Below are 15,463 nucleotides of genomic sequence, written 5' to 3'. Positions count from 1 at the left end.
AGTATATTTACATATATAATGCATTATTTATGTCGACTAAGAGAAAGGGCGGGAAGGCCAAAATATCCCTGGAATTGGGCTGGGTTGGGACTACCAACCCCACACTGCAGCCTACCTATAGTAGGGAAGCCGCGCCTTAACAACTGAAGACTTCCGGTCCCAAACAGGTAAATTAAGAGGGAGGAGTCTGATGTAAACCCAGACCTTAAACAAGAGTTCCTGTGGGAGAAGGGCTGGGCGGTAAGCGGTCGGGTGGGTAAAATCCTGTTTCCTGCCTGACGGGGGGCGGGGTTCTTGGTCTCCGTGGAGACGGCTACTCCTAGCGACCCGACAGGCGTTGAGCAGAGTTGCTGGCCTGATGGACGCTGAGAGCCTCCTCCTGTCGCTGGAGCTGGCTTCGGGCAGTGGGCAGGGCCTCAGCCCGGACCGTCGGGCCTCGCTGCTCACTTCCCTCCTGCTAGTTAAGCGTGACTACCGGTACGATCGGGTCCTGTTTTGGGGTCGCATCCTCGGCATCGTCGCAGATTACTACATCGCACAGGGGCTGACTGAAGACCAGCTCGCACCACGCAAGACACTCTACAGGTGGAGGCGGCACCTGGGGCGGTTGAGACCGCTGGAGGACATCCAGGAGGGCTACCCAGAGGCAGGGAAAGGGCTGGCGGTTCTCCAAGGGACGGGGCTTATGGTCTCCTGAAAGCGAGTGGGCAGAAGCTGAGCGAGATAGAATGAGAAAAGGCCTAGGGGCGGAGCCTGGGGGCTAAAACGGACGGTAGAGGGGTGGGAACTGGGATGGTTGGAACCTGGAGATCTTGAGGAGTGTGACCGGGCAGGGAAGTGGCCGGGCGAGGTCTGAGAGGGCGGGGCCGGGGAGCGCGTGGGGGTCCAGCTCGGGGAGGGGGAGGGGGCGGTGGCACACGCAAGGAATCCCAGTTTTGGGAGGCTGAGGCAGGAGGATCGCAAGTTCAAAGCCATCTTCAGCAAATTACCAAGGCCCTAAGCAACTCGGCGGAGACCCTGTCTCAAAAAAATAAAAATAAACACTGGGGATGTGGTTCAAGACCGGTACAAAACAGAGAAAGAGAGAGAGAGAGAGAGAGAGAGAGAGAGAGAGAGAGAGAGAGAGAAAGGTGCACATGAATATGTAAGAGAGACCAGGTAATGAAGAACTTCCTGGAGAAGGCAGACCTGGAGTAGGAGACAGGTCCAAGTCAGCTGCCGGACCTGGCAATTGCCAAGGGTTTAGTTTGGAGAAAAGTCAGATGCCGCGGGGGGATGGGTTGGTGCTGCTTGGAAGCATCTTCGATGGAGGGGCTGCTGTGCCGCGATAGGCGCTTTGGAAGTAGAAAAATAGGCGAAATGGGGAGAGGTATGTAGAACTAGGAAAAATTCCCTGGACTCTTGCCATACAGGGTCATCAAGACTCTTCTTGACTAACCACAGCGATGATGGGAAATTTACCAGTTCATTCAAGCTGCAGGTCGTTTGAAGACTTAATTTACCTATGCATACATCCATCCAATATTGACTGGATGCATCCTGTGCTTCACTTGGGGTTAGGAAGGTGACCAAGATGCGCCTCTGTCTAGGAGTCATTCACATCTTAGGGAGGGGGACAGATGTGTCACTCAGCAATTAAAGCATGATGTGTTAAAAACTGCAACAGTAAAGTATATATAAAGGGATACCAAGTGCCCTGGTCATCTAGAGAACAACCAAATAAGATCGTTCAGGGAGTAACTTGCATTGCTTCTGAAAGGTGAGCAGTTCTCCAGGCTAGTGTGGGGAAAGAAGTGCCAGTAAGAGGAACAGTTTTGCATTCTGTCTGGAGGTGGCTCAGCAGCATGGGGTGTTGTAGAACTGGATGGAGAGAGACCAAGGGAAGCCATTGAGGGGCTATAAGCAAGAAGAACCTGCTCATATCTGAGTGAGCAAAGCGGCCTGGAAGTGGTGAAGGAACATTTAGGAATTATCGTAGCATCCAGATGAAAGGTCTTGATAGGGAAAAGTAGCTGAGGAAGTGATGGTGGTGGGGGTGGATGGAAAGATTTAAGTGGGAGAGTGGCAGGACCTGTAATGGGCTTAATGGGAAGAGTTTGAGGTCCATCCCTAGCTCTGGTGGAGGCAGCCAATGCTGGCACCACTCACTAGGAGAGAATCCAGGCAGCAGGACCTGGGAAGACTTAGTGAATTTGGGGTGAGTTTCCTGGGGGCAGGGTATAAGAAGGCATGTTAAAATACAGGCAGAACGTCTAGAAGGAAAATTTATACTGAAGACAAGAGATTTGGGATTCATTTTATTTTATTGTATAAGTGTTTGTTGAACACCTACCATGTTCTAAAAATTGATTTACGTGCAAAGAATTCAGTGGTAAATGATACAAAGACCTTGTCTTCATGGAGCTTACATCGCAGTGTGTGTTTTGGAGGTGGAGACAAAATAGATAAACACACAACACACATCAACACATTACTGCCTCATAAAGTGCCTCCATCCAATAGGATGGAGTACTATTTTATTTTTTGCAGTGCTGGGGATTGAACCCAAGGCCTTGTGAATGCTAGGTAAGTCCTCTACCACTAAGCTATATCCCTAGCGTTTTTTTTTTTTTGTTTGTTTGTTTGTTTGTTTGTTTTTGAGACAGAGTTTTGAGAAGTTGCCCAGGCTGATCTCAAACTTGTGATCCTCCTGCCTTGGCATCCTGAGTAACTGGGATTACAGGCATGTGCTCCCACACCCAGCTTTTGGAGTACTATATTAAACAGAGTGGTCAGGGATGTCCTCTCTGATCAGGTGACACTGCAGAGGGGACCTGAAGTGACTAAGGGAGTGACCTGTGTGGATCTCTGAGGAAAGTGAATTCCAGAAAAGTGTGAAGGCCCCAATGCAAGTGTGTGTTTAGTGTGTTTGTGGAGCTCCATAGCAACTAGCATGGCTAGAGAGGAGTGAGGGAGGGAATGTGTTGTAGGATGTGAGATCAGAGAGGTGAGGAGCGCAGAGAAATCATGCAGGACCTTGTGGGGTATGAAAAGATTTGGTTCAATGGGAAGCCATTATAAGATTTTGCCCAGAGGTGACATGATTTGGTTTAGGTTTGAATAGTTCGAGAGGTGAGCAGATGTGGAAGCAGGGGGAACAGATAGGCATCCATTGCAATATTCAGGCAGGAGTGGATAGCAGTTTGGCCCAGTGGGGGTGACTGGATTTTGGATACTCACTGGGTGTAGCTGGGCCTCTGGAAGGCAAAGAGAAAATAGCAGGTGAGAATTGATCTCTGGAATTACTTGACGAACTGGAGGAGGGAGAAAGGAGATATCAGAGGACATAGAAATGGAGATGTGTTTGTGGGTTCTTAGATGTCATGGATGGCCTTCTCCCAAGTAGGTTCTTGGAGTGGTGAGGGAGGGGAAGGGCCTACACAGGGCAAAACATTTTTTTTAAATGTATTTTTATTGTAAACAAATGGAATACATGTTTCTGTTTGTACATGGAGTAACAGCATACCATTTGCGTAACCATACATTTACATAGGGTAATGATGTTTGATTCATTCTGTTATTTTTTCCTTCCCTCACCCCTTCCACCCCTCTTTTCCCTCTATACAGTCCTTCCTTCCTCCATTCTTGCCCCCCTCCCACTCCCCCATTATGTGTCATCATCCGCTTATCAGCGAGATTATTCGTCCTTTGGTTTTTTGAGATTGGCTTATCTCACTTAGCATGATATTCTCCAATCTCATCCATTTGCCAGCAAATGCCATAATTTTATTATTCTTTATAGCTGAGTAATATTCCATTGTATATATATATATACCACAGTTTCTTTATCCATTCATCAATTGAAGGACATCTAGGTTGGTTCCACAGTCTTGCTATTGTGAATTGAGCAGCTATGAACATTGATGTGGCTGTATCTCTGTAGTATGCTGATTTTAATTCCTTTGGGTATAGGCCGAGGAGTGGGATAGCTGGGCCAAATGGTGGGTCCATTCCAAGTTTTCTAAGGAATCTCCACACTGCTTTCCAGAGTGGCTGCACTAATATGCAGCCCCACCAGCAATGTATGAGTGTACCTTTTCCCCCACATACTCTTCAACACCTATTGTTGCTTGTGTTCTTCATAATCGCCATTCTAATTGGGGTGAGATGGAATCTTAATGTAGTTTTGATTTGCATTTCTCTTATTACTAAAGATGGTGAACATTTTTTCATATGTTTGTTGATTGCTTGTAGATCTGTGAAGCGTCTGTTCATATCCTTAGCCCATTTGTTGATTGGGTTATTTGTATTCTTGGTGTAGAGTTTTTGAGTTCTTTATATATTCTGGAAATTAGTGCTGTATCTGAAGTATGAGTGGCAAAGATATTCTCCCACTCTGTAGGCTCTCTCTTCACATTGCTGATAGTTTCCTTTGCTGAGAGAAAGCTATTTAGTTTGAATCTATCCCAGTCATTGATTCTTGCTTTTATTTCTTGTGCTATGGGAGTCCTGTTAAGGAAGTCTGCTCCTAAGCCAACAAGGTGAAGATTTGGACCTACTTTTTCTTCTATAAGATGCAGAGTCTCTGGTCTGATTTCAAGGTCCTTGATCCGTTGAGTTGATTTTTGTGCAGGGTGAGAGATAGGGGTTTAGTTTCATTCTGTTGCATATGGATTTCCAGTTTTCCCAGCACCATTTGTTGAAGAGGCTATCTTTTCTCCATTGCATATTTTTGGCACCTTTGTCTAGTATGAGAAAATTGTATTTATTTGGGTTTTTGTCCGTGTCCTCTATTCTAAAACATTGATCTTCCTATCTATTGTGGTGCCAATACCATGCCGTTTGTGTTACTATTGCTTTGTAGTTGAAGTTCTGGTATTGCGATACCCCCTTTTCATTCTTCCTGCTAAGGGTTGCTTTAGCTCTTCTGGGTTTCTTATTCTTCCAGGTGAATTTCATGATTGCTTGCTCTATTTCTGTAAGGTACGTCATTGGGATTTTAATTGGAATTGCATTGAATCTGTATAGCACTTTTGGTAGTATGGCCGTTTTGACAATATTAATTCTGCCTATCCAAGAACATGGGAGATCTTTCCATCTTCTAAGGTCTTCCTCAATCTCTTTCTTCAATGTTTTGTAGTTTTCATTGTAGAGATCTTTTACCTCTTTGGTTTGATTGATTCCCAAGTATTTTATTTTTTTTGAGGCTATTGCAAATGGAGTTGTTTTCTTCATTTCCCTTTCAGCTGTTTCATCACTTGCGTATAAAAATGCTTTAGATTTATGCATGTTGATTTTATAGCTTGCTATTTTGCTGAATTCATTGATGAGGTCTAGAAGTTTTCTGGAGGAGGTTTTTGGATCCTCTAAACATAGAATCATGTCATCAGCAAATAGTGACAGCTTAAGTTCCTCTTTTCCTATTCGTATCCCTTTAATTTCTTTAGTCTGCCTAATTGCTCTGGCTAGAGTTTCGAGGACAATGTTGAATAGAAGTGGTGAAAGAGGACATCCCTGTCTTGTTCCCATTTTTAAAGGGAATGGTTTCAGTTTTTCTCCATTAATGATGATGTTGGCCATGGGCTTAGCATAAATAGCCTTTACAATGTTCAGGTATGTTCCTACTGTCCCTATTTTTTCTAGTGTTTTGAGCATGAAGGGGTGTTGTATTTTGTCGAATGCTTTTTCTGCATCGATTGAAATAACCATATGATTCTTATTCTTAAGTCTATTGACATGATGGATTACGTTTATTGATTTATGGATGTTAAACCATCCTTGCATTCCAGGGATGAACCCCACTTGATTGTGGTGCACGATTTTCTTAATATGTTTTTGGATACGGTTTGCCAATATTTTGTTAAGGATCTTTGCATCTATATTCATCAAGGATATTGGTCTAAAATTTTCTTTCCTTGATGTGTCTTTTCCTGGTTTGGATATGAGGGTGATATTAGCTTCATAGAATGAGTTCGGTAGGGTACCCTCCTTTTCTATTTCCTGGAATACTTTGAGAAGTATTGGAATGAGTTCTTCTTTGAAGGTCTTGTAGAACTTGGCTGAGGATCCGTCTGGTCCTGGGCTTTTCTTGGATGGTAGATTTTTAATGGCTTCTTCTATTTCATTGCTTGATATTGATCTGTTTAAATTGTGTATGTCATGTAAATTTATGATTACACAAATGGTATGCCTTTACGCCATGTACAGAGAAACAACATGTATCCCATTTGTTTACAATAAAAAAAATACATTATAAAATAAATAAATAAATAAATAAATAAATAAAAAATAAATTGTGTATGTCCTCTGGGTTCAGTTTGGGAGGAGCATATGTCTCTAGAAATTTGTCAATGTCTTTGGTAGTTTCTATTTTGTTGGAATACAGATTTTCGAAGTAGCTTCTCATTATGTTATGTATTTCAGTGGTGTCTGTTGTGATATTTCCTTTTTCATCACAAATTTTAGTAATTTTTCTCTCTCCTTCTCTGTTAGTGTGCCCAAAGGTTTGTCTATTTTGTTTACTTTCTCAAAGAACCAACTTTTTGTTTTGTCAATTTTTTGAATTGTTTCTTTTGTTTCAATTTCATTGATTTCAGCTCTGATTTTAATTATTTCCTGTCTTCTACTACTTTTGCTGTTATTCTGTTCTACTTTTTCTAGGGCTTTGAGCTGTAATGTTAGGTCATTTAGTTGTTGACTTTTCATTCTTTTCTGGAATGCGCTCCACGCAATGAATTTTCCTCTTAGTACCACTTTCATATTGTCCCAGAGATTTTGATATGTTGTATCATCATTCTCATTTACCTCTAAGAATTTTTTTTATCTCCTCCCTGATGTTTTCTGCTATCCATGCTTCATTCAATAGCATATTATTTAGTCTCCAGGTGTTGGAGTAATTTCTGTTTTTTATTTTGTCATTGATTTCTACTCTCAGTCCATTATGATCTGATAGAACACAAGGCAGTATCTCTATTTTTTTGCATTTCCTAAGGGCTGCTTTGTGGCATCACATATGGTCTATTTTCAAGAAGGTTCCATGTACTGCTGAGAAGAAAGTGAATCCGTTCATTGATGGATGGGATATTCTATATATGTCTATTAAGTCTAGGTTATTGATTGTGTTATTGAGTTCTATGGTTTCTTTGGTTGGTTTTTGTTTGGAAGATCTATCTAGTGGTGGCAGCAGTGCATTAAAGTCACCCAGAATTATTGTGTTGTGGTCTATTTGATTCCTGGAATTGAGAAGGATTTGTTTGATGTACAGGGATGCACCATTGTTTGGGGCATAAATATTTACTATTGTTATGTCTTCCTGATTTATGGTTCCCTTAAACAGTATGAAATGTCCTTCTTTATCCCTTCTGACTAACTTTGGCTTGAAGTCCACTTTATCTGAAATAATCATGGAAATCCCCGCTTTTTTACTGAGTCCATATGCATGGTAGGTTTTCCCATCCTTTCACCTTTAGTCTGTGGATGTCTTTTTCTATGAGATGAGTCTCTTGCAGGTCTTCCTTTTTAATCCATTCTGCAGTCTATGTCTTTTGATTGATGAATTTAGGCCATTAACCTTCAGGGTTATTATTGAGATATGATTTGTATTCCCAGTCATTTGGCTTATTTTTGGTTTTTAACTTGACTTGGTTTCTCCTTTGAATGGATTTCCCTTTAAGATAGTTCCTCCCTTTGCTGACCTCCATTGTTTTTCATTTCCTCCTCATGGAATAGTTTGTTAAGAACATTCTGTAGCACAGGCTGTTTGTAAATTCTTTTAACTTTTGTTTATCATGGAAGGATTTTATTTTATCTTCAAATCTGAAGGTTAGTTTTGCTGGGTATAGGATTCTTGGTTAGCAACCATGTTCTTTCAGAGCTTGAAATATGTTGTTCCAGGCCCTTCTAGCTTTTAGAGTGTGGGTTGAGAAGTCAGCTGCTATCTGTATTGGTCTCCCCCTATATGTAATCTGATGCTTTTCTCTCGCAGCCTTCAAAATCCTATCTTTATTTTGAATGTTAGGCATTTTCATCATAATGTGCCTTGGTGTGAACCTGTTGTGATTTTGTGCATTTGGTGTTCTGTAAGCCTCTTGTAATTGATTTTCCATTTCATTCTTCAGGTTTGGGAAATTTTCTGATATTATTTCATTGAATAGGTTGTTCTTTCCTTTGGTTTGTATCTTTGTGCCTTCCTCAATCCCAATAATTCTTAAATTTGGTCTTTTCATGATGTCCCATAGTTCTTGGAGATTCTGTTCATGATTTCTTACCATCTTCTCTGTTTGGGCAACTTTATTTTCAAGATTAAATATTTTGTCTTCATTGTCTGGGGTTCTGTCTTCCAAGTGGTCTAGTCTTTTGGTGATGCTTTCCATTGAGTTTTTGATTTGGTTTATTGTTTCCTCCATTTCAAGGATTTCTGTTTTTTTTTTTTTGAGAATCTCTGTCTCTTAGTTGAAATGATCTTTTGCTTCCTGCAGTTGCTCTTTCAACTGCTTATTGGTATTATCATTCATTGTCTGCATTTGCTCTCTTATCTCATCCTTTGCTTCGGGAATCATCTTAATCTCCTATAATCTGAAGTCCTTTTCTGACATTCCTTGTAACATACTGTTATTGGATTCTATTAATATAGAATCTAGATTTGTTTGGATCATTTTCTTCCCTAGTTTTTTCATGTTGCTCATGTATCTTCCCCTCTAGCAGTGCAGATCTGGGGTATTGCAGATTTCCCCCTATAGGCTTATAGTGGCCCTATAGGTTTCCAAAACCCTTTCTTTAAGGGGAGATCAATATTAGCAGTGCCCAATTCAGACACTGTGCAATCCTAGACCAAATAGCCCCTGACAAGGAGCTTCAAGCCTCCAGCAGGCGTCTCAGGATGGGTTTTGCCCCACCTAAAGATCAGAGCTATGGCTTCCAGGATTATCCAAGATGTCTGCGAGGGCAAGTTTTTTTAAAAAACATTTTTAGTTGTGGATAGACGTAATATTTTTATTTATTTTATTTTTATTTGAACCCAGTGCCTCATACATGGTAGGCAAGTGCTCTACCACTGAGCTACAACCCCAGTCCCAAATTGTTTTTGTTTTTTCTTTTTTCTTTTTTTTTTTTTTTTTTTTTTTGTATCAGGGATTGAACTCGGGGGCACTCAAACACTAAGTCACATCCCCAGCCCTATATATATCTTATTTAGAGACAGGATCTCCCTGAGTTGCTTAGTTCCGTGGCCTTGCTGAAGCTGATTTTGAACTCGAGATCCTCCTAACTCAGCCTCTCCAGCCAATTGGATTATAGGCGTGCGCCACCACACCCAGCCCAAACTGTTGTTTTGAGATTATTGTTCAGAGCTGAGGAAAAGGTGGGAGGGAGGAAAAGCATTTTCTAGAGGGGCCCAGATTTAAGGGCTGTCATTTTAGAAGCCTGAGTGACAGGAACCTATGGATAGTGAAAGAATTTAGACAGCAGAGACCAGGTTGGGGACTCAAGCAGGAAGTGAAAGATGGGGCTGGGAGGCCTGCGCTCCTGGAAACTTTTGGAGGAAGAGAGGGTCTAAGCCCAGGTTAGACCTCCCTGAGATGGGAGAAGAGGTAGCCATCTGTTGGCTCTGGATGCAAGCTGAGCAAAATTTAGGGCTCACCAAAGCCAGGTTGCCCATGATTGAGCAACGTTCACCTTCCAGAAACTCATTTGGAATTTTAATCCAGATGTACAGGAAGAGACTCATAATTTCAGCATACTGATCACCCCTGTTACAATGGTTTGACTTAAAAACTTTCCACTTTACAATGGTGCAAAAGCAGTATTCATTCAGTAGAAACTATTTGAGTACTGATCTTTTTCTGGAATAGCAATATGTAGTCTGACCCTCTCTTGGGATGCAGGTCAGAGCAGTGAGCTGCAGCTCCCACTAGATATTGCTAAGCCACGTTTCCTAGGTTCAATACATTCTTACTTGACAATATTTTCAACTTACTATGGGTTTGCCAGGATGTGACCTTACTGAAGTTGAGGGGCATCGGAATGTGAAATTCTTGTGACCTTAAAAAAAATAAAATGGCTGGGTATGGTGAGATATACCTGTAATCCCAGCAGCTCGGGAGGCTGAGGCAGAGGATCACAAATTCAAAGCCAGCCTCAGCAATTTAGGGAGGTTCTAAGCAACTCAATGAGATCCTGTTTCAAAATAAAATATAAAATAGGGCTGAGGATGTTGCTCAGTGGTTAAGCACTCTTGGGTTCAATCCTTAGTACAAAAAAAATAATAAAATAAAATGGAGCTATACTTGATGGCACATACCTGTAATTCTAGCAACTTGGGAGTCTGAGGCAGGAGGATAGCAAGTTCAAGGCTCAACAACTTAGTGATACCTTGTCTCAAAGTAAATAATAAAATTTGAGGGTGGGCATAGTGGTGCATGCCTGTAATCCCCCTGGCTTGGGAGGCTAAGGCAGGAGGATCTTGAGTTCAAAGACAGTCTCAGCAAAAGTGAGGCACTAAACGACTCAGTGAGACCCTGTTTCTAAATAAAATACAAAATAGGGCTGGGATGTGTCACAGTGGTCAAATGCCCCTGAGTTCAATCTCTGGTACCCAAAAAAAGGTCTGAGGATGCAACAGTGGTAAAGTGCCCCTAGGTCCAATCCCCAGTACCATTCATAAATAAGTACATAAATAAAATTTGTATCACATATGAGGATAGACTGTACATGCGATAGACATTGAGGGTTTCTAAGGGTTTGAAGGGAAGAAAGGTGGAAGTTCTAGCAGCTCTTTTGAACACCTAGGGCTAAAGGAAGGGGGAAGGAAGACTGGGTGAGGGGGGTGTTGGAATCCAGGGGTGATGGTGGATATTGTTGTCAGCTTGAACTGCACCGATTGGAGCCTCTTGCCCCCTGCCACAGAGGAGATGGTGGTGCAGACAGCCATGGTGAAGGGCCGCTTCATGGGGGACCCATCACATGAGTATGAACACACCGAACTCCAGAAAGTGAATGAGGGTGACAAGGTCTTTGAAGAAGAAGTAGTGGTAAGTGCAGGGGTAGTGGGCAGCCTGAGTCATCCAGAAGCTAGCCTAGGGCTGGGGCTGTAGTTGGTAGTAAAGCATGTGCTTAGCATGCATGAGGCTGTGGGTTCCATCTCCAACACCAAAATGAAACACACATACACACACACACACACGTCAGCCCAATAGAACAGGGCAACGACGGCTATTACCACGAAGTTCACTGCTGCCCAGTTGGTACTAAGTACGTGGATGTGCCTGGTGCTTTGCTGCAGCCCTTGAATCATCTCCCTTAATCCCTATGATTCTGTGAAGGTGAGACATTACTTTCCAGATGGTTGAGAGGAGGACATTGAAGCTTAGAGAGGTTCAGACTTGCCCAGGGGTACACAGCTCCTGAAGGACAGAGTGAGGAGAGAGGACAGGCAGTTCTTGTGGAGTCTGGGGGGCGGGGTCTGTGCTGAAATCAAGGAAGGTGCTCAGGTTTGTGTGTGTGTGTGTGTGTGTGTGTGTGTGTATTTTTGTCAGTGATAAGGATAGAACCCAGTGCCTCAGCATATCACTGAGCTGCATTCTCAACCCTGTTATATTTTTATATCAATTTTTATTATACTAGAAAATACACCACATGGTCCAAGATTCAAAAATATATAAAGATGCCAAGTGCAGTAGTGCACACCTGTAATCCCAGTGGCTCTGGAGACTGAGGCAGGAGGATTGCAAGTTCAAAGCCAGCCTTAGCAACTTAGCAAGGCCCTAAGCAACTTAATGAGACCCTAAATAAAATATAAAAATATGGCTGGGGGATGTGACTCAGTGGTTAAACGTTCCTGGGTTAAATCCCTGGTACCCCCTGCAAAATAAATAGATAGATAGATAGATAGATAGATAGATAGATAGATAGATAGATAGATAAATAGACAGATAGATAAATGTATATAAAGATAAATAGTAAAGTTTCCTGTCTTTCCTGTCTACCAGTTAAGCAAGTCCTCCCTCGGGGTACAGTAATGAAATTGTTTTGTGTGTGTGTGTGTGTCCACAGCTTTCTAGTCAGAATGCAGGCAGGGTCAGAAGCCTCACCATGTCCTGGGAGTCAGGAGTGTCCCCCCATCAGAAACCTGCATCTTTTCAGGATCCGAATTCACACTGAGGTGTGAAGTGCTGCTTCCAGAGACAGTTCATGTGAACACGAACCTCAGCAAACACCTGACATCCGCCAATTCTCTTTTTGCCTTTAGTACATGACACAGAACAAACGAAGGCCAGTTATCTGCACAGTCCTGCACCTTGCTGTTTTCACTTAACAGTGTCTTCTGAAGACCTTCCTGTGCCAGTGCCTTAAAGGGCTGCCCCATTCTTTGTGCCAGTGTGGGTTGTGCCAGCAGTTAGCCGGTGTCTGATTCATGGAAATGTCACCTTCCAGGTGTGAGCTGTGACAAGCAGTGCCACAATGAGTGACCTTGTACCTACATCATTTCCAATGTGTGTGCTTCATCTGAAGGATCAATTCCTAGAAATGGAATTGCTAGGTCAACATGTAAGGAGCCCAAATTTTGAAGCTAGACAAAGCCAGAATTCAAAACCCAGTTCCTGCACTTGAACCCAGGTGATGGCAGAAGCCTGTGACAGCTACACCCCCCACCTCATACACAGTTTCCTGGGCCTCTGCTTTATTTTCTGTAAAACTGAGATGATAATATTTACTTTGCAGTTTGTGCAGATTCACTGAGGTGGCATATTCAAAGCCCCTGGCCAACCACTTATTGAATGTTAGTTTTCTTCTTTGCTAACCATGCAAGATAGCAGTCTGTGGGAAGTAGGTGGCTCCATGGCTCTGTGAGGCCTCTGTTGACATGTTTTCCCTGCCAAGTGTTGCTTTTGCCTAGATATCTCTATGCAGTCCTTTTGTTCATGGTGCCCTTCATGTTAATTATAACCAAATTGCACCTGTGTAAGAAGATTATAAGGGCTGGGATTGGGGCTCAGTGGTAGAGTGCTTGCCTAGCATGTGTGAGACACTGGGTTTGATCCTCAGCACTGCATGTAAATAAATGAATAAAATAAAGGTATTGTGTCCATCTACAACCAAAAAAATATTTTAAAAAAAAGCAGTTTATAAAATGGGGGAAATGCTTGGGAAATAATGAGCTGGATATGAAACTATATAAAGTGTAACTCTAATTTTACTTTAAATATATGCATAAAAAACATAGAAGGAAGTATGCTAATATGTTAGTGATTATCTTTGGGAGGTGGAATTATGAGTGGTTTTAATCCTCTTAGGTATGTCTTTCTGTCTTATCCAAATATTCTACAGGGAGCATGATTGCTTTCATATTTTAAGAAGGCAAAATAAGCAAGACTTAAACATGATGACAGAATGGTATGTGTTAAGAAGGGAACATAACAAACCATCCATGGTGGGTGTCTCCACCATGGGGACAGAGAGAAGGCAACTTGGGGGTCAGAGAGAAAGACTGAATTTTTTTATAGTTTTGAATACTCTGTCACCTATAATTATCACCAATTCAAAAAGGAAAAAAAGAAGGGGGAAAAGAAAGAAAAGGGATTTGTGTTGTACTCCGAGGTGAAAGAATGTATATACACTGTGTGTGTGTGTGTGTGTGTATAGTGGTGGTGCTGGGGATGGAACTCAGGGCAAGTGCTCTACCAGTGAGCTACACCTCAACTGGCATTTTTGTATCAGTTTTTATTTTACTAGGTAATACATCACATGGTCCCAGATTCAAAGGTAGAAAAAGGAGTATAGTAAGGTTTCCTCTCATCCCTGACTGTCATGTACACAGGCCCTCTTCCCAGGGATATAAATGTAACTGTTTTACATGTGCAGGGAGGTAAGGGCGAGGGCTTGCCACCATGAACTTCTGTGGCCTTAGCTAGCACCTATATTGTGTGACTAAGGTGAGAGGGCCACTCAGAGGGTCCTTGTACCAGGGTGTGAGTGGACACAGCACTCTGGCTGGATGGCTCCTTTCTGCTCTTCCCAGGTTCAGGTCAAGGAAGAGACCCGCTTGGTATCCATCATTGACCAGATTGACAAGGCGGTGGCCATCATCCCCCGAGGTGCCCTCTTTAAGACCCCTTTTGGACCCACTAATGTTAATCGAACCTTTGAAGGTGAGTTCTTTGGAGTCCCTCTCAGGACAGGTGGGCCTCTCTTCCCAAAAGTTAGATATATGTCTGGGACACCAGAGTGGACCTGCCCTCCTTGGAGAAGAAAGTTGGGCCACATCACCTAGAAAGATGTGCCCCATGAGCTGGTGCTGGTGGTTGGCATGGGCTACCCAGTCACTGGATCCTGGGCCTTCTGTGCCTGAGGGGCGGGAGTGACCATGGTTGCCGAACAAAGGTCTGGGCTACCTGCCTTTCCCACCTTCCCGGTCCTTGGACTTTTCCTCACTGCAGGATCTGAACCAGACTTTTCCCTTTTCTCCCTTCAGTTCTCTGGCAGTGGTTGACTAAGTCCTTAGCATAAAGCCCCCCATGCAGAAAGGGGCTCTGGGGTTTTGGATGACCATCTTCCCTGCCTGCCTTCTTTTCCTAGGACTTTCCTTGTCTGAAGCCAAGAAGCTCAGCTCTTACTTCCACTTCAGGGAGGCTGTCGACCTGAAGAATAAGACCTTGCTTGAGAAGGCTGACCTGGATCCCTCTCTGGACTTCATGGACTCCTTGGAGCATGACATCCCCAAAGGTAGTAGTTCATTATCTTGAGGATATATGATCTGCTCTCAGGTCAGAGCACTGGGCCATGCCATATGCCCTTCTCCTCTGAGACTGGAACCAAGGATCTATGTAGGAATTGGTGGCTTACTATGGACCCTTGAGGCTGGGGTTTCCCTATGGCCTAGTTGTAGTTGACAATTGGTTAATATTTTCCAATGACAGAAGGTGGGATTGTTTTCCTGAGATACTTCCACAGATGTAAAGTGTCTCAGTGTCTCTTGATTTTCAGAGAAACCTTTTTTTTTAATTAAAAAAAATTCTATTTTAATTTTCTTCAGATTGAGAGATTAAATTATATGTATTTTCATGTACAATATATTTTAAAATATATACACAGTGGTAGAACACATGATTAGTATGTGCAAGGCCCTGGGTTTGATCCCTAGCAATACACACACACACACACACACACACACACACACACACACACACACACACACACGAGTCAAAAAAATGTTCTATATACCCTGTGGAATAGTTCAATCTAGTCAATTAAAAATGCATCACCTCACATAATTCTCATTTTTGCAATGAGAACATTTATCCACTTTTCATTTTTCAAGAATACATGATAATCATCATTAACTATTAACCACATAGTCCTTCTAAGTATTGCCAATTCAAAAAATAAAGAAAAAAGTCACCAACTACTTGGGACACTGAGGCAGAAAGATTGCAAATCCAAGGCCAGCCTCTGCAACTTACAAAGACCCTGTCTCAAAACAAAAAATAAA

General features: G+C 42.5%; 1 protein-coding gene across 4 annotated transcripts in view; it reads left to right on the top strand.

Moving 5' to 3' along the window:
- The first annotated feature begins 216 nt into the window (after positions 1–216).
- Positions 217–15,463, top strand: part of RSPH9 (radial spoke head component 9) — a 68,240-nt gene continuing 52,993 nt past the window's right edge. For 3 of the 4 annotated variants that reach the window (XM_079148520.1, XM_079148518.1, XM_079148517.1), the window contains exons 1-4: positions 217–585; positions 10,841–11,006; positions 13,994–14,123; positions 14,551–14,697. In XM_079148520.1, coding sequence (XP_079004646.1) covers positions 359–585; positions 10,841–11,006; positions 13,994–14,123; positions 14,551–14,697 — 670 coding nt within the window. In that variant the 5' untranslated portion in view covers positions 217–358. The remainder of the gene's footprint in view (positions 586–10,840; positions 11,007–13,993; positions 14,124–14,550; positions 14,698–15,463) is intronic. The other variant, XM_079148519.1, reaches the window with a different exon arrangement.

Source organism: Sciurus vulgaris (assembly GCF_902686455.1).
Source record: "Sciurus vulgaris genome assembly, chromosome: 7".
NCBI classification, from domain to species: Eukaryota; Metazoa; Chordata; class Mammalia; order Rodentia; family Sciuridae; genus Sciurus; species Sciurus vulgaris.
This window is presented reverse-complemented; position numbering and strand designations above follow the sequence as displayed.